This window comes from Rousettus aegyptiacus, unplaced genomic scaffold, assembly GCF_014176215.1.
Source record: "Rousettus aegyptiacus isolate mRouAeg1 unplaced genomic scaffold, mRouAeg1.p scaffold_m13_p_4, whole genome shotgun sequence".
NCBI classification, from domain to species: domain Eukaryota; kingdom Metazoa; phylum Chordata; class Mammalia; order Chiroptera; family Pteropodidae; genus Rousettus; species Rousettus aegyptiacus.
The window spans coordinates 89,108,420-89,127,704 of NW_023416307.1; the positions used below are offsets into that span (position 1 = coordinate 89,108,420).

The window sequence follows — 19,285 nt, forward strand, 5'->3', positions numbered from 1 at the left end:
CACTTCATGACTGGCTTTAATTCTTAACTCTTGAAGGCTGTGGCTGATTTTCAAAACGATTCAGGATCGATCTTGTGTTTACTTTGTCTCTGGACATCTGATCAGCTTAGATAGGATTGAGTATTAACAGTATTAATTACTGAATTAGCTTCAGTATATTTTTTTCTTTTTAATGCTATTATTATAAATGGAATTATTTTCTAAACTTCATTTTCAGAATGTTCACTGCTAGTATATAGAAATACTATTTATTTTTATATATTGATCTTGTAGCCTACAACCCTGCTGAACTCATTTGTTAGGTTTAATATATAGTTTTGTGGATTCTTTAGGATTTTCTACATGCACGAACATGTCAGCTGCAAATAGGAATCATTTTGTGTCTTCCATTTCTGATCTGATGCCTTTCATTTCTTCTTCTTTATTAAAATTTTCCTGATTAGAACCTCTAGTGTAATGTTGAATAGAAGAGGAGAGAGTTTTTGTCTAATTTTTGTCTAATTCTTGATCTTAGAAGGAAAACATTCAATCTGTATCATTTTCTTTTTCTATTTATGCTTTCAATATTTCATTAACTGATTTTCAGATGTTAAACTAACCTTACATTTCTGGGATGAACTCTACTTTGTCATGATACATAATCCTTTTTATATGGTGCTAGATCCCATTAGCTAGAATTTTGTTGAGGTTTTTTGTGTCTCATATATATATATTTTTTGATCCACATAAAAAGCATAAAATTTCTTTGTGAAAACACTACCTCCCATTTTCAGAATGCTTTACAGTTTCAAAGGGCTCTGTCATAAATTGAATTTATTCCCAGAATGGCCAAGGATCATTAAAACTCAAATGACCTTATCTGATCTCAGCTACCCATCTGGAAACCTAGCCATCATCCGTGTGCCCAACAAGACAAATGGTTTCACTTGCATAGTCCAAGAAGACATGCCAACTAACCCCGCGATCCTGGCAGTGCTAGATTCTTCTGGCAGAAGTTCTTGTTATCATCCCAATGGAAATGTCTGGTAGGCTCCTAGGTTCCTCTTGCTGCCATTGTGTTTTTGGGGTTTGTGAAATTTTATTTTTTCTTTTATTTTTTCCAAATTTATTGAGATATAATTGACATATAACGCTGTGTAAGTTAAAGGCATACAACTGTGTTGATTTGATACCCTTATAAATTGCAAAGTGATTACCACATTAGCATAGGTACCACCTGCATCATGCCATATAATTATCTTTTCTTTTTTGTGTTGAGAACATTTCAGATATACTCTGTTAGCACTCTCGAGTATATAATGTAGTATATTAAGTATGATAATGTAGTATTATGAAGTATTATTAAATATGTACTTTGGATCCTCAGAACTTATTCATCTTATAACTGGAAGTTTTATTTTTCCCTTTACATAATAAAAATTGCTTTAAGAAATTTTATTTTATTATTTTTTTAACTTTTATTTTATTAGTTTCAAGTATACCGTACATTGGTTAGACATTTATATAGTTTATAAAATGGTCCCCCTAATTGTTCCTTCTCTCCTCTGTGTTTGCACCTAGCCAATATATTAATGCAAACTGCATTCCCTATGCCATGCTCCCCATCCCCATGACCATTTATCAACTACTAATTTGTGCTTCTTTAACCCTTTACCCCATTCTCCCAGCCTTCCAACACCCCCTTCTGTCTGTCACCAAATTGTCCTCTGTATTTGTTAACCTGTTTTTTATTAGTTTGTTATTTTTGTCCCTTATATTCCAAATTTAAATGAAATCATATGGCTTTTATCTTTCTCTGTCTGACTTGAAGAAATTTTATTTAAGGTAGTGGTCTTTAGATAGTAATGTTACGCTCAGAGAAATAGTTGATTTATGCCTTTCCATATGCTTCTTGGTGGAAAAATCCTAAGCAACTATGTAAAACAAAGCTCATAATATTCTTTCTATAAACAGCAAGAAAACACAAAGTATACAGTTTCAACATTAGAAAAAAATTTCTAAATAAATTATTCATCACCCTAGGGATTCGGGATACAAACTCAGGCAGTCTCTCTAGAGCCTGTGCCCTCATAATTTTATACTGCCTCATCTGTGAAAATAGTTTACAATGGACAAGTGCTACACTGAGTCGTTATTGTTTGAGACATATTTCTAACTAGTACGCTTCCAACAACAATAACATACAAACAAACTCTCTAGAGAAATTAAGATCCAAATCCCATTTTGATCTACTAATTTACATATTCTGTGACTTCATATTATTTCATTTAGCCTGAGAAAGTAAAATTTAGGTTCTAACTTCAAACACAATTTAAACTTTTTGAGCTTTTCAAAAGAGATAGTTTCTCCTTTTAAAATATTTAAAGGTATAACAATCACATCTTAAGAAAATCTGACAACACATGACAAAGTTTGGACACTGACAGTACTTGAGGAAGTTCAGGCGCAGAGAGCTATTTGTGTTTTTCATCCAAATCAATAGTCAATCCATTACCCTCATTTATACTGGAGAATTTCTAATTACCCTTCAGGGTTCAATAGCAATTCTATATCACATTTGGTGGGGCACTGTGTTAATTGTCACCAGATATTTATTAGCTTCCTGGACTTTCCTATTGGCAGTGAAGCCCTCTAACCCATCCACTCAACTCCTGGGCCCCCCTGTTACTCTCCTAGTCTCTTCTAGCTGCCTCTTGTGAAGCAAGCCCATCTCCACTGTGGGACTGAAGTTCCTTGAAAGCACACCCTGAATTTTTGCCACTACATAACATGTATCTGTACATGGTATAGACTCAAAGAATGTTGATTAAATAAATAATTTATCTAGATAATTTTGTATCCTCCCTCCCAGGTATAATAATATAATCACCTCAATTTCTCATTTGTACTTTTGCTTTTAGATTACTGCCACTAATCAATACTGGGGAAATAAGATGTTAGTTATTTTGCTTAGGGGCCCTCATGGCCAATTCATCTAGATTTAAAAAAATAAGTCATTATCAAATTAAGCCAACTTTCTAAGTACTCAGAACGCTACCTATTCTGTCTCGTCAAGAAAGGAATGGTGATCCAAGTCGGAAGAAGTTAAGAGTATGAAGAGATAACTGAGTAGAACGGAAGAGTCGTTAATGCCATTGATGCAGGGCTAAATCTGCATGTATGCAGTGAAATGTGGCACTGGTGACATTAAGAGACCCAGGAGCCCAGCTGGTCTTAGTTCCACCTTCTGCTCTGTTACAGAGCTCTTCTCCACCACAGTGACCTCAGAGATGTTCGCTGAGCCACTCCTGCCCCCATTCGGCCCTGAGGAGGCGCCTCCTAGAAAGACTCCTGGCTCCCGGTTGCTGGTTACTGCTAAGAAAATGGCTCTCTTATACCCAGAGCAATCTGGCCTTCCCCAGAATTTACTCGCTCTGGTCTTCCTTTTGGCAGGGGAAAACCTAAGCACCTGTGTTCTCCCCTCTTCCAGGTGTAGCAGGCTCCCCTGTTTTTCTTTCTGTCCAGGCTAAACCTTTCCTGTTCCCTCTTTACCCTTTCCAGCACATAATTTTCCAGATCGCTTTACCATCCTGGTCCCACCCTCCAGGCACATCTTAATTTATCAGCAGGTTTTTAATGGGACCCAGTACTTCATATTAGAACAGAATTCAGTCACAGTCTTATTGCTCCTGGGTTTACCTGAGGTTTTCCATCATTCCTGTGCTATTGGCTAGCATAAGCTGCTACTCCCTTGGTTAGCATATGACAGAGCTAATTTCAGGGTTGAATCATACTGTTACTCTTTATGATTTTTAATTTCCTTTCCACCCAGGGTATACATCAATATCTTAGGAGGTCAATATTCAGATCAAGCTGGCAACAGAGTGAGGGCTTGGAATTGGTCAAGTTCTGTCACTTCTTCACCCTTTGTTTCATTTAAACCTGTCTTTCTGGCCTTGAACCATTATGTTGGAGTTCGCATCTTAGAACAAGACAAGATTTCAATCACTTTTCTAGCAATGGGCCAACAGGCAAGAATTAGTGTTGGAACCAAAGTGAAGGTAAGTACATTTTTAAAAACAGTTAAAGCATTTAGAATACGAAGAGCAAATTAACTTTTGTTAATGTTATTACTGATAAATTACACTTGCATGTAATCTACTATCCATTAAGAATTTTGGAATCCAAAGAAAAAACACATAGTGAAAGTTTCATATGGAACTAGGGCAGCTGTATTCATTGTTTCTTCTTTCTCAGAAATTCCTTTTATTTCAGACTTAGATCTAAGCAATATTTACTGAGTGCTTACTCTATGACTGCAAAATGGGTTTCGTTTTAGGATTTTGTATTGTGATTGCTTTTCCCTGTGCTATAGTAGAAGGCCCTGAGATAAGCCAGAAGACTTGGGTTCTAACCATGTTCCAGACCAAGCATAAGCCCCATCTCCTTGGAGACACTTCCCAGACCACCTCGCCTTTGGCCCAGTGAGGGTCCATCACGACCTTCTCTGGGTTGTCCATGTACTCACCTCCGTCCCTGTGCTTGCCGACCCATCCTGCCTTATTTGCCCTTGTGGCTGCCTTTCCTACTGGATGCTGAGCTCCTGAAGAACAGAATATCTTACTGATTCCTCTATCGCATCCAGGGCATGGCCCAGCATACACTCTCAGTAACTGGCAATACTGCACGATGGTTAAGAACACATGGCTTCAGGTTACAGAGACATAGTTTCAAACATCAACTCTGCCACTTAGCTAAGTGGGTGAAATTGAACTTCAGTTCCCTCATGTTCATCAGTACAGACCCGAAGAAAAGCCGTAAGACTGAAAATCTACCTCCGTAACTGACGGGCAGGGAAACACTAAAGAAAGGGGCTGGCCATTCCAGTCTGGCAATTAACAGAGTTTACTCAGGGAAGCGGCACACACAAGGTGCATCTTTGGTGGCTGCAAGGCAAAGTGGATATCCTCTGCACTGCTTGATAGGTGCCAAAGAATTATATAGAACAAGGCAGGGTGGTATGTGACCCGTCCCACATATAAGGGAAAATGCCTGACATGCTTGCCTGGGTCAGGACAGCAGCCTGGTCCAGGAACCAGCATGCTGTGGGGCATAGGGGTGAGGTAGTTTTATACCAGGAAGAAAGTATCAAAGTCTCTGAGGGGATTTACGAGAAGCGATCTCTGTTACGGTCCAGGTCTTGCTCATAGGTCTGGTGGTGGTCACATCATGTGACAGTCTCTCCTTCATACCTCATCTATAAAGTGGGGATAATGATTCTTACCTTATGGATTGTTGTGAAGATTCAATGAGAATGCAAAGTACTATGATGGTACTTGACACCAACTAAGTACTCAGTCAAGGATGGCTCAATATAGATATAGAGTTTATCAATTATACCTCTGTAAAGCAGAAATATATACATAGATGTGGAGATAGATATAGAGATCTAGATCTGTGTGTATCTGTATACATAGGTAGCATACGTAGTGTGTGACTTTGAACAAGTCCCTTAAACTCACATTGTTTCATCAATTATTAAAGAAAGATATTGCCCTTAACTTCAAAGGTATCTTCAACCTCTAAAAAGTCTATACTTTTAAATAAGTGGAAATATACTTTTAAACATAAGCAGAAATATCTCATAGTCACCAAAAAAAAGGGGGACTTCAGATTCAACCAACACAGAGTGAGAGTCTACAATGTGCTACTCACCATTGCAGCTAATGCCGTCAGCTGTTTGGGCTCCAGACAAGCTTTCATGGTTAGAAATGTACAGCATAGCCTCCACTTGGTACATCACATTCATGGTAGGTGCATTCTTACCAAAAATGTAAAAACTGCCCCCCCCCCCGCCACTTAGAAATAAGTCGTAATCAGAAAAGGTCATTTTCATGCAAAAGAATGAATTTGATGTTAAAAGTTTTTACTTTTCTCATTGTCCTCATGACTATCCTTTCTTTAGATTTAAAAAAAAAACAAAAGGGACGTGTGAACACATTCTCATATTTGAAGATTCAAATAATGTAGAAATATAGGAAGTAAAAGAATACGTTTTCCCCCTTTATCCTTTATTCTTTTCTAACCCCCTTCCCAGGGTTAACCACCACCCAAAATTCGGGGTGTATTTATCTTTCTATGTATTTATAAATTATTTACATATATCTTTTTTTTTTTTAGTAAAAATTGGATTATACTATACTTATTTTGTTGTTAGGAGGTTCTATTTGTTTTTGTTTTCCACTTAACAAGTACTAAAGGTTTTTCCATGTCTGTATTTCTAAGCATATCTATTTCATTTTAAATTGCTGCATACTATTTCATACTATTTCATATAGCTAAGCAATGCTAAATCTAATGACCTCTCTACAGCACGGGACACAGCTGTTCACTTCCTCCTGGAAGCTTTCTTTCCCTTGCTTCTAGGATACTACTCTCCCTTGATTTTGCTTCCAATTCGGAGAGTGTTCCTTCTCATTCTTCTTTGATTTTTCTTCACCTCTTTTTTTCTAAATATTGAGGGGCTCCAGGACTTGTCCTTTGGCTCATCTTTTCTCTATCCATACTTACTACCTAGGTGATTTCATTGAGTCTGCTGTCCCTAAATACTATCTACATGCTGATAACCCTTTTGTTTTATCTCCAGGTGGATCTCCCGTGAACTCTAGACTTGCAAATCTCTAATTCCATTCCTCCATATTCATGTGGGTGTCTAAGAAGCCATTAAAAACTTAACATAGCAAAATTAAATTTGAAAGCTTGTTCCACCCTCAGTCTTCTCCATCTCAGAAAATGGCAACGGCATTCTTTCAGTCTCTCAGGCCAAAAACTTTGAACTAGTTATCTTTCTCTCTGTTTCACATCCCCACATCTATTTTCTGCAAGTCCTATAAACTCTCCCAACTCTAGGACTTCTCAAGTCCTCCCGTACTATCACTCTTGTCTGCCTCTTGTACCTGCCCTGATCCATCTCTTGTTTAAATGATTACAGTAGCCTCCTATTGAGTCTCCTTGCTTCTGGTCTTCCTAAAGCTATTCTAACGCAATAGTTGGAATGATACTTTGAAAATGTAACTATGGTCAAAACCATGCACGCAGTGGCTTACAATATTAGAGTAAAAGCCAAGATCCTTTAAAAGAGCTGCAATACTTGTACCTGATCTGGATTTCTTCTTTTAAAATATGCCCTCTGTAATATTCTTTTCTCACTCACCCCGCTCTAACCACACTGGCAATTTTTGCTGTTCCAAGAAAATACCAGGCGAGCTTTTGCACTTGCTGTTCCTTCGACCTAAGATGTTCCTCCCGCATTCGGTGCATAGCAACTGCCTCACTTCCTTCAGATTGCCACTCACAGGATTCTTTCCTGACCACCCCGTCTAAACGAACAGCGCCCCACCCTCACCTCCACCCTGGCACTCGGAGTGCCTCTCTAGCCTATACTACAAGTTTTAATATGTAGTGTTCTCATTTTCTTTTCCTTGTAAATAATTTACGATTTCTATTTTGATTATTTCAACTCAATAGTTATTGAATTTTCAAACTGATTTTAAAAATTACTATCCCTTTCTTGTTAATTTCTAAATGGTCAGGAAATGTGGCTTGCATTTTTTTTCCCGCCATTTAAACCGTATTGATAATCTCTTTGTGTAGTTGAGTGCATGATTTTTATGACTGTCCCATGTATATTTGACGCCCCAAAAGGTGCAGTTTGTTGGCACACAATTATATATGTCTAATTGTTCTAGCCACACTTCTCTATATTCTTTTCTTTTTATATTTTTGGTTTATTTCTGAGAAATGTATGAAAGTCTGCCAATATGCCTAGGAGTCTGTCCATTTTCCTGCTATGTTGATCAGGTTTTGCTTTGTATAACTGGAAGCTCTGTGGTTAGGAAATTAAAGATGTCGACTGCATTCTTGGTGAGCTGCATCTTGCATCCTGCGCCAGCTTCCACCTCACTTATTTGCTCTTCAGCTATGTCTCTTATGTAACTCAGTGTATCGGTGAGGGTTTGGGGTGGATTTTTTTTTTTTTTGACAAAATTTTTTAATATTATCAGTGTATTATTCCCAGTTTTGTTTTTGATGGTCTTTGCCGTAAACACTGTTCCATCTGGTGTTAAATTGCTACACCTGCTTTCTTTCAGTTAGCATTTGGTGCATTTTTTTATTCTTAGATTTTCAACCTTTTAATCTAGTTTGGAGTTCAATGCGTTTTTTGCAAACAGCAAATAGTTGGCTTTGTTGCTTTCCTCAACCTAACAGACTCAATCTTTTAATACATTATATTTTAATGGTTACTCGAAAATCGTTAACTATCTTATTATTTTTTCTATGTATAGAGTTAACTTTCGAGTCCTCTAGTTATTTCTTTTACTTGATAACAATGATTCTCTCAAATATCTCAGAAAATAGTAACTATATATATTCTAAAGCATTCATCTGGCTACTAGGATTAGTTTCCTTAAGAATAAGTATCCCTATAAGTAAATCTCGTGCCTCTCTTTCATGGCCTCAAACTTCTTCAAATGTTCGGCGATTCTTGGTTGTGTGTTCACTTTTGTATTTGAGAATCCGTATTTTCTTGCATATTCTGCTTACTGAAGTTTTCTTCTGACAGCTGTGGAAGAGAAGTGGTAGGTGCTGCTGAGGGGGAGAAGGGCAGCCCCAGTACCAGGCTTTCGGCCCCAAGCAGCTCAACACAGGAAAGGGGGAGGGGCTGCCTCCCAACTGATCATCCTAATATTTACCTCAGGGACCCTCCGGCTTCTCATTTCTGTTGAATTTGAGCTCCAAATGTGTGTATTTTGGGTTAGTGGTTTCATTTGGTCATTCATCACTCTAGATATGGTTGCATCTGCTTTTTGATTTTTAGAAATTCCTTAAGATCATTTCCGCTGATGAAAATTTCTACTATTTTTTGAACCATTATTGATTTGGTCATTTTAAAAGTTTCCTGTCATTTTATGGGTTTTGGAATTAAAGGGAGGTTACAAGGCTGATCCATTCTTCATTATACATCCATCTCACACTCCTCTTCCTCCCTCCCTCCCTTCTTCCCCTCCTCCTCTCCTTCCTACCTTCCTACCTTCCTCCCTTTCTTCCTTTCTTCCCATGGGAGGGGAAGAAAATGCAGAAATGAGATGAAAATGCAGAAAGATACTGTGAGTTCTTGTGTCTTTTGCAGGTAAGTGGTCACTCTGCTTGCAGATAGTAGTGGTTCGGCTTGCACATAGCCTGCCCCACTGAGGCTAAGTGCCCTCCTGGGCTGGTCCTGAAGCCACAAACTAGAAGCTCCTCAGACAAGACTGTCCTAGCAGTTCCAGTCACCTCCTGCAGTTGCAGGGAGACAGCAGCCTGAGACACCAAAGGCTTTGAGGCAGGGGGAGAGCAGAGGCCGAGGAATGGTTGGAAGGGTTGTGGAGAGGTTACTGTGGAATGGCCTCCGGGAGGTAAGGGGCACCTTTAGGAGAAGAAAAGGAATTTTAATCATTCCAGTACTTTTTGAAAGCCCAGCTCAGGTGCTACCTTCTCTGAGGAAGGCTGCCCCCTCGGTGCCCTCCCAGCCTCCTGGCCAGCACCTGCCGTGCACTCTGCCACGAGGCATTTCCCAGGGAAGGGACTGTGTGTGCGGCATCTTTGTGCTCCCCTCAATAGACACTGGTTCAATTGTAAGCACTTGAAAGTATCTAAATTCTGTTTGCTCTGCCTGCTCTAGCCTCTCAAGTCTCCACAGCATTTCAGCTCATTCCTCGTTCAGATTGGAATAACACCATTGCCCCTCTTTGTAGATAATTTGACTCAGAAGGAATCCAGCCCCAAATTAGTGCTACCTCCCCCACCTCCTTGGTTCCACAGACACCATTTCTATCACTGGACCCTGAGTTTCCGTTCTTTTCTCTTTGCTAAAAAGCTGCTGAACCCTGAGGAGATTCCAATTTTCCGATACGTGAATGGGGACGACCTGCTGCTGCTGGCCAGTTTAATAAAGATTCGACGCCTGTTTCATAAACTTGAAGGATGTGCGAATTTTCCCTCCAGCCAAGTTTGGGAAAAATTTAAGCAACCTTCCTACCTTTCTTCACTTTCTCTAAAACTACTCGCCCTTTGTCACAATTCTGGTGTAAAGCAAGATACAAAAACAGCAATAGCAGCTATAATAAATGAAAAACTTTAAGATTGACGGTACTTTCATTTGTTTTTTTGTTTGTTTGTTTGTTTTTTTAGAAGGGGGTGTAGGTGGAAGAGTTCAAGAAACGTTTGTAAACTGACCAGGAAAGACCAAGAAATGTGCTTTATTACAAATTTAGAGAACATCCTGAGTCATCACTGGTTTACATTCTTGGTCGGAAAACTAAACGACTCACTTTCCGGACACCAAAGAATGAGCAAATCAGCAAAAGTATCCATATCAATTAGAGTTCTATCAGGAAAACAGAAAGCAGGAAGGGATTAGAAGCTTCCAACACCATCCGAAAGGTCAAGTGAAGGTAAAGGAACCCCCTGCTGGCTTTCAGAAAATCTGCGAGTGAAGAAATCTAAGAAAGCCAGGGACCCAACGTGAGAGAGTGGCAGGAGCTTTCCTGCAAGAACTGCAGCCTCACATAAGAGTGAAGGAATAACGAGAAACTGCCATTGACCTGAATATCCTCCCCTCCTGCCAAAGGTGAATGATGGCTGATGCTTCTCCCCTGCCTTGCAAACCTCAGGCAGGCACCTCTCACTGCAACCGGCTGGCAAGAGATCATCTCTCCTTCCAGGTGGAGGAAGGAGGGATGTTGCTGAATCTTCAAGGACAGCCCAGCACAGTTTCTTCTGCTCAGTGATAAAGTTGCTTTAAGGCAGAAAGCAGAGTTGAGAGCTGGAGGTGGAGAACCCTAAAGGTGTCCTTGGAGCACCCAAACACTGACTCTCTGAGCTTCCCTGGACTTCACAGTTCCCTCTTTTTCTTTTTTAAATTTTGCAATTGTTTTATTGGAATGGAATGATTGCATATAGCCTATAGCTATCATTCACCTTTATTTTTATTTATTTATTTTTAATTATAGTTGACATACATTATTATAAAAGTTTCAGTGTACAACATAGTGATTCAACATTAACATACATACCTTGCAAAATGATCACCACAATAAGTCTAGTAACCACTTGTCACCATGTATAGTCATGATATTATCGACTCTATTCCCTATGCTGTAAATTACATCCCTGTGACTTATTTTATAACTGCAAGTGTGTACCCCTTTTCTGCCCAACTGTTCTTTGGAAGAAGGAGAAATTCGGTGCTCATGCACAGCAAAAGAGATTGTCTGTCAACCATTCACCACGTAGTGTGAAATACTAAATCATACGATTTTCCTCCCAAGAGCCAACTGAGGAAGGAAAAGGAGGGAATGGAAGGGAAGGGAGTGGAAGCATGGGGTATTTCAGGCAAGGCTGAGTGCTGTGCAGCAGGAAGTTGGAACTAACAAGGAAGTAGCTGAGCATCTGGGAGAAGGGGCCTGGTTCTTGTTATTAACCCATTCATCCCCTTTTATGTTGCTGCAATTGGTTAGCTTGCTTTATAGGAACTATGTTAACATTGAAGATTCATTTCTATTATTTTTTTCATGTTCACTCTTGCTAATAATCACCACTGCTGTCTTTGTGTAAAAAAGGTTCTTAGTCTCACATCTTAGTCAATGCCTTTTGCTTCTTCCTTTTCACTGATTAGTGACCTTTTAGTTTCTATTAAGTGTGACAGAAATATTAAATTGAGCTAATATGTTCAGTATACCTCTGAAAAATAGCACATAACAGTACAACAAATAACTATCACAACAAAGTCTTAACCGAATGTTTTTACACATCAGTAAAAACCATTTTTGGTGTGCTGAGCCCAAAGTAGATACTGAATAAGGCCTTGATTAATTGGAGATAGACAGGATAATGAGATGACATCTTATACCATTGTGGTTCTTGTTTAATGCCAGAATGCTTAGAATGATCTTTACTTTTAAAAATGATAATTTATTACATGTTATAAATGTGTGTTGCTGCTCTTAAAATTGATTAAAAAGAGAATGTTTCCAAGTGAAAAATACTTATACCTATTAGGGTCATATTTCAAGGCAGTTTATTTAAGAGACTGAGTTATTAAAAATAACAAAATGATAAACTTATTTTGAGCACCTATACATGCCGAAAGTGGGTTGAGGTATGCCATAGATTTTATTATCAATATCTGCTTTTCCATATGCCTATTTTAGGTTATCTCAGTTTTGAATAATCCGATCTGTTAATTCATGGTTTGTTTGTTTGTTTGTTTTACAAAAAATTAAACTATTCTAGTCATAAAGCTTTCTAATAGTAATATTACATAAATTGAGAGAAAAGAAAATACTTTAAAAGTGTAGGGTTTTCAGATGTAAATATTAACGAAATCATTGATGTATAAAGCTTAAGGCAGTACAACGAATTCTTGTCTCCTTTTATCCCTGATCTCAGGAATATACCTTTTATTTTTATTTTGCTTGTGCATATTTTAAGTTTTATACATACATTTTGGTCAGATAAAATGGTCATCTTTTGAGAAGATACACATATGCACTTCAATGTCACTGATGAGGAAAGAAACTAAAACATGCTCTAGGTGCAGGTGGCAGCAGAGTGTCTTCAGCAAAGCCTCGCTGGGACTGTGATGTCTAAGGCATGTCCAGTGTATTAGCCTCTGCAGGTCTCTTACAGTATATGAACAAAATATTTTGAAGTAAATTTCATTGGTAGCTTTTTCTGTTAACAAAAGTAATGCCAACTCATTCTAAAATATCTAGAATTACAGGAAAATATTACAGGAAGTACAAAGATTTCAAAAGCACGCATCATCCCACTGCACGGAGACAGTCATCTCTAACACAGTGCTCTATTTCTTTCCAATCCTCTCTCAGTATTTACCTATGGGTGTGTTTTTGAAAAAAAAAATTTTTCAAGCAAGAAATTAGTCATTGCTGATAAAAATTTTGCAAGATAGGAAGAAAACTGAATTTCTACTCCCCAAGTCATAGAAAATTAAACCCTATTAGAGAACTACAAAATAAGACAAATAAATTAAGTGCATATTCTTTCTTAGTAAACTGAAAATAAATATCTTGTGGAACTGTTACTATTTCCATTTTCACCAGTAAATTTACTACCAGTTATAAAAAATGAATGAATAAATGAAGCCAAAGCTTTTAGAGTCTAAATTGTTTTAACAGATGTATTTAAATAAAATTGGTAACATTCGGGATGCCAATCATATTTAGAAGCAGATTTTATAATTTAATATTAATTAAAAAACAAAAATATAATGTATCTTTGTCCAACTATGTTAGAAAATACACAAAGGGTGATTTAAAATAGATTTTACTTCAAGTAACTTATCATGATCATTCTATTGTTTCATTTTCCTGCAAGACAACAAATATTATATTTGTTTATGCTCTACCCTACTCCAGAAACAATGTAAGGAATCTTTTACTAAAACAAAATAATTTTAAAATAGTGAAGATAATCGAGGCAATAGGAAAATAATATGAAATGAGAAGTAAAATTATTTCCAAAATACATCCCACAAAGCCTAATCCCATGGTATAAAATTGGCACAAGAATTTGCTTACCAATGAAAAGGTAAGCAAAGCTAGTGGAGCCTCTCAAAAGACACAAGGGAGTGTCTGTATCGGTTTTTCTCTTATTGACACAGAGATAAGCCCAGGATCTAGGAACACCTTGTGTGCACCAAAGTGGTAAAGTGAAAGCAGGTAATAAAAAGACTATGCGTGTCCACAGCCAAAAAAGAACCACTGAGGCGTCTCTCTCGCACCTGTGGTGACCCAGCATTAGCCAACGTGCAGAGGAGTCTGGGGAAAACAGCGCTGCCATTCACACCCACCTTGACATATTACTCTGCAGGACTGGACTGGGAAATGAAAATGACAGTGTAACACCCATGCAGACTTCAGAGATGATGCCCAAACGTGTCATTTTCCCCAAATAACACAGAGGCTTCCTCTGTGTTAAATTATTAAGCAAAGTGACAACACACTGCAAACACAATCAGCCTCTCACTCTCTTGTTCATGCAAAACATATTATCACCTAACAAAAAAAGTGAATGAATGAAGTGACATTTCTACCAAGGATATACATGGCCATGAAGGAAATTCTGGGTGTCTCTTTGCCGCATTTTCGTGCTTAATTGTGTGAGCTGTGAAAAGACTAAAAGCGACATCTCAAAGCTGAGCTTCCACCTCAGTCTATCTGTGGAAAACCTGGTTTTCTCTGGAGTTGAACTGCCACTGATTACAAATTTCTATCAAAAACATGGCTAGTGCTCTACGTAAATTGAATATGTTAATAATCGGGTTTTCATTCTGGTCTCAAGTTCACTGCATTCATTTATTCATCTGTTTAACAAACATTAGTTCAATGCCTACTTTATGCCAAGCACTACTGATGCAAAGCTAAAAATCTTAGTTCCCTCTTTTCAGGACAACAGAGATGCATGACAAAAAAAGATCATGACAAAACAATGAGGTAAATGCAGTGATAGAAAGAAGTGCAGGGAGCACAAAAAGTGAGCACCTATCCCAGCTGGCCACCAGAGGTCACGTGGGTGGAGGGAGGAGAACACAAAGGCAGCAAGTGAATCAACGGACTAGTCTCAGAATAATCAGAGAATTTTCTCTCAAAACAAACAAGTGATCCTTGAGTGGGCCAACTAGATGCAAGAATCACAAGTGACTCAAGTGATGCCCACAAAGTCACAAATACCTAGACAATGAGCGAATGAACATATATGCTCAGCCCTCTGAAGTTTCCTACACCTTCAGGTTAGCAGAAGAAGGCAAGAGATGACTCAGGCAAACCCCACCTTTGACCAAGCACTTACAGAAGCCAAAAACCTCTAGAAAGAGAGAGAGAAAAGGACAGGGGTCACAGGTTTCATTCTAGGCATGGAGGACAGAGGGGTATGACCTGGTTCAGTCCAAAGAGGAAGGTCCAGCTGTGGACTGAGTCAATGCATGACATTGGGACAGCTCAGGAAACAGGATGCTATCAGGATCCTCTACATTCACTCTAATCTGTATACCGGCACTCATCAAAATGCTGGGATGGTGAATGTAGAAGTGATAGGAGTAGAGAAGGCATCCACGTGCACATTCATTCATCCAATAAAAATGTAACACTTGCAAGGCATTGTACATGGCCCTCATGGAGTTTGCCTTCCAGTGAGAATAACAACTAAGCAAGTAATTTCAGATTGTGATAAATGCAATGAAAAAGCCAAAGAGAATAATGTGAATGAGTGCTATGGGGTAAATAGGAAGATAAGTAGGGGACTACTTTATATTATGTGGTCAGAGAAAGCCTCTCAGAGGAGCCAATATGTAAAGGTGAAAAGAAATGAGTCATACAATGGACTGGGAAAAGAGTATTCCAGGCGGAGAGAGCATCAAGTTTTGAGGAGAAAATGAGTTTGCCTGCATGTTCCAGTGAGTTTGCCTGCATGTTCCTGGAGCACCTGGCAGGCCTCTGTGAGTGAGGGCAAGTGTGGTATCAGGAGAGGCTGCCCAGGTAGGAGGAAGCCAGATAAGGTGAGCTGTGTGTGCCATGGTAAGGAGTTTAGATTTTATTCCACAGATGCTTGTCCTCTTCAAGAGGTGCCAGTTTCCAAAACCTACAGAGTTGGTCTAACAGCTCATCACCCTATACTTCTTTCTGTCCTACTCAATAATGAAAGCTGGGAGCAAGAATGGAAAGCAATGGGAATATTCAAATACCTCTGGAGAAAATATAAACTGTTACCATCATTTGGAGATCAATTCACATTATCTAGTAAAGCTGAGAATGAACATACCCAACCACAGAAGTTCCATTCCTACATAGATAAATCCCAGAGAAACCCAGTTACACAGAGAGACAAAAATAAGCTTGCTCATTGCAACATTGTTTGTAATAGCAAAACAACAACAAAATGTCCATCCAGCAGAAGAATAGGCAAATTGTGCTGTGTTATGGACTGAATATTTGTGTCCCTCCAAAACCCGCCTATTGAAATCTAATCCCAAGCTGATGGTATTGGGCGGTGAGGGCTTTGAGTGATAATCAGGTCCTAAAGATTCCCTTAAGAATGTTATTAGTGCCCTTACAAGAAGAGACTAGAGAGCTAGCTCACTCTCTTTCCTCCATGTGAGGATACATGAAGTCAGCAACTTGCAACCTGGAAGAAGGTTCTTGCCAGAACCCAACCATGCTGGTGCCCTGAACTCAAACTTCTAGCCTCCAGAACTGTGAGAAATACATTTTTGTTGTTGTTTTTAAGCCACCCAGCCTGTGGTACTTTGTTACAACAATGTGGTGTATACATAAAATGGAATTCCATATAGCAGTGAAAAGGAATGAACTTGAACTACCTGAATTGATGTGAACAACCCTCAAAACCATTTCACTTTAAATGAAAAAATCAAGAAGGTAGAGAAATATGTTCAGTATTATTCTTTTTTTCCTCCCCCTCTTTAATCCCCCCTCCCCACTTCTACCCCTGACCCATGGATGTTGCCACACCTGGGGCCTGGAGCACCTGGCACACTTGGGGGCCTGGCATACCCGGGGCATGGTCCATGGCTCCACCCGGGGTGCAAACCCAGGACTTTCTGCATGCAAAGCAGACATGCTAACCACTACACTACGGAGCTGTCCCCCAGTATTATTCTATGTATATAAAGTTTTTGAACATGCAAAGCAATCCCGTGTGCCACTTAGTAAGGCATACCAATGCAGGAAAAGTAGAAAGAAAGGCATGGGAATGAGAGACGTCAAATTTCAGGCTGGTGCTCACCATCAGTGGTGTATGTGATGGGAAGAGGTACCCAGGGGCCTCTGACCATTTCTTAAGCAAGGGTAAGTTCATGGGCTTTCATTAATTATTTGTATATTTTTAATTGTTCTTTTTTCCTTTTTCAAAAGACTAGCTAGAAGCAAAGGCAAGCAAACATAGAAAGAGTATTTGAAGCAGTAATTGAAGAGAAGGAACAATTCCAAGTGAGTCGGCAGAGGCTTTGACTGAATCCTTGGAAGGAGAGTAGGGAATCAGGCCAGAAAGGTTGGAACTTACAAATTTCTTTTTTCCTGATCCAGAGATTTTCTCCTGATCCAAAATGTTCCTTCAACACAAACTGTATTCTTGGTTTTTACCTCTACATAATTCTCCAGATTCAGAGTTCAACATGAACAACTTAGATGTTTTCTATTTTAATTCTGGATTATCTGGAATGCATATAGGTAATATTTCACTGTCTAAAAAGATATGCTACATCTTTCTGTGTCAACACTACCTGACTTCTTTCCCCAATGTCAAAATTAGGTGAGAATACTACATATTTCCACATACTTTCAAGCTTTGACAATCCATTCACTGTAGCATACGACAGATGGAAAAACACAACCTAACTCCGAATTACACAGTCAAATGATGTATTATGAACTCTGCTGTGACCAAAAGGGGATATGATAGCTTTACATTAATTCTATAATAAAATAAGAAGTAGGAAACAAGGTAAAATCATCCTCCTTCATGCTCGTATGCTGCTTACAGTCTAAATCTCACATAATCCTGCAAATTCCCAACAATACAAACTGAAAGGTTTGTAGGTCTCATAGCTCCTAGCCAGAGTAGAACTAGAAAGTGAGCCCAGGTCTTGGAACCCCACATTCAATGTTCTTCCTTTGTTCCTCACCTGTGTGCTCTTTGCCCAGGGCCAGCAAGCTAAAGTGGAAACCATCAGACAATCCTGGGGCAAGTCCCAGCTCCCTATCCATTAGCTGTATGCACTCAACCTCTGTGAGCCCCAGTTCTCCAAGCTGTAAACTGGTAAAAGCTGAAAAAGATAAAATCATCTTCCTGTGGTGGTAGTGACCATTAGACAGGATATACGTGCAGCGCCTGGCCTGCGGTAAGCTGTGCCCAGTGACGAAACGACCGTGATTATGACAGAGCCTGGTAAAGCTTGTGCAGAGATCCCTGCTTCTCACTTACACAGTCCTGACCGAACTAGGGATGAACTCACCTTTCTTCTGAGGACAGAAATAGATTATAGAGTTAGGTTAGATAATTAGATTAAATAACCAACAGAAATTGAAAGCTGATGTCTAAATGAAATGTCTTAATACTATAAAATAAGCTGTATTAGTATTAAAAATAGTAAGAGTAACTTTGTACAATACTAACACTTTGTTTCTCCTTTACCAACAGAGAACAGATAAAAAGTGCTGTATCAAACACATCCACACGATTTCCATAAGCAACATTTATTATCAATCCTAAAACAGATGAAGTTGTAAAGTATGGATCACTTTCTGCTTGATTACATTGCAAAAACAAGGATTAAATAAATTATGTTCTAATGAATGGCCCTTGGCACTCCTGAAGGAAACAAAGCAATCCATCTAGACCAGTGATCTTTAAACTTTCCCCTTCGCATGCCCTTAAAATTTTTACAAATTTTTTGAATGCACGTTCTTCCTTGCACATTTTTCAGTTGACATTTATAGTGATTCATCATAAGTTTAAGCCACTGTGAAGAATGTAACTTCCAAAGTATCGTAATCTTGACATTTCAGAATAAAACATCATTTTCTAAAATGAATCCAGTGGTATCTAAATACCATAGCAATGACACCCGCCATTATCCATTTAAAAAATATATAAACTTCTTCTTTAACATTCTTTTTTTCTTTTTGAATTTACACTTTGATTTCTACTTCCTCCAAAGAAGATTATTGAGCTGTGGTATATTTTTATGCTTGAAGATGTTATTGACTATCTAATCATACTTCTTGACCACAAATTATATATTTATTCAAACATTTTTAAACTTTACTTCTTATGACTTTAAGGTTCTGAGTGCTCAAAAAAATTATTCTGATTGAGCTAACATTACATTAGCAGCACATAATTGATCAAAAACAACATAACAAATTTTGGTAAATTGAAAGTAAAATTTTAGTAGAAATTTGACTTTCCCTTTTAAAATTTGGTTGAAAGTAAAGAATGGCAAATTGCTTGAGAGTCATCTTCGAACTGGCGGCTGTCAATTACTTTGCAGGTCCCCAACCACTAGGATCTAAATTGGTAGAGGAAAAGTTTTCCTCACAGCAGTTGTGTGTGTGTGCACGCGCAAGTGTGCGCATGCAATGCTATCTGCCTCATAACCAAAACCACATCCATTTTGCACCTCACATGGATGGGGACACTGAACAAAAGCATATTTGATATTCAGCTGGAT

General features: G+C 38.6%; 1 protein-coding gene across 1 annotated transcript in view; it reads left to right on the forward strand.

The window, feature by feature from the left end:
- Positions 1-10,160, forward strand: part of ERICH6 (glutamate rich 6) — a 28,840-nt gene extending 18,680 nt beyond the window's left edge. The window contains 3 exon segments of the mRNA XM_016156442.2: positions 870-1,025; positions 3,812-4,040; positions 9,896-10,160. Coding sequence (XP_016011928.2) covers positions 870-1,025; positions 3,812-4,040; positions 9,896-10,159 — 649 coding nt within the window. The 3' untranslated portion in view covers position 10,160.
- The last annotated feature ends 9,125 nt before the right edge of the window (positions 10,161-19,285 follow it).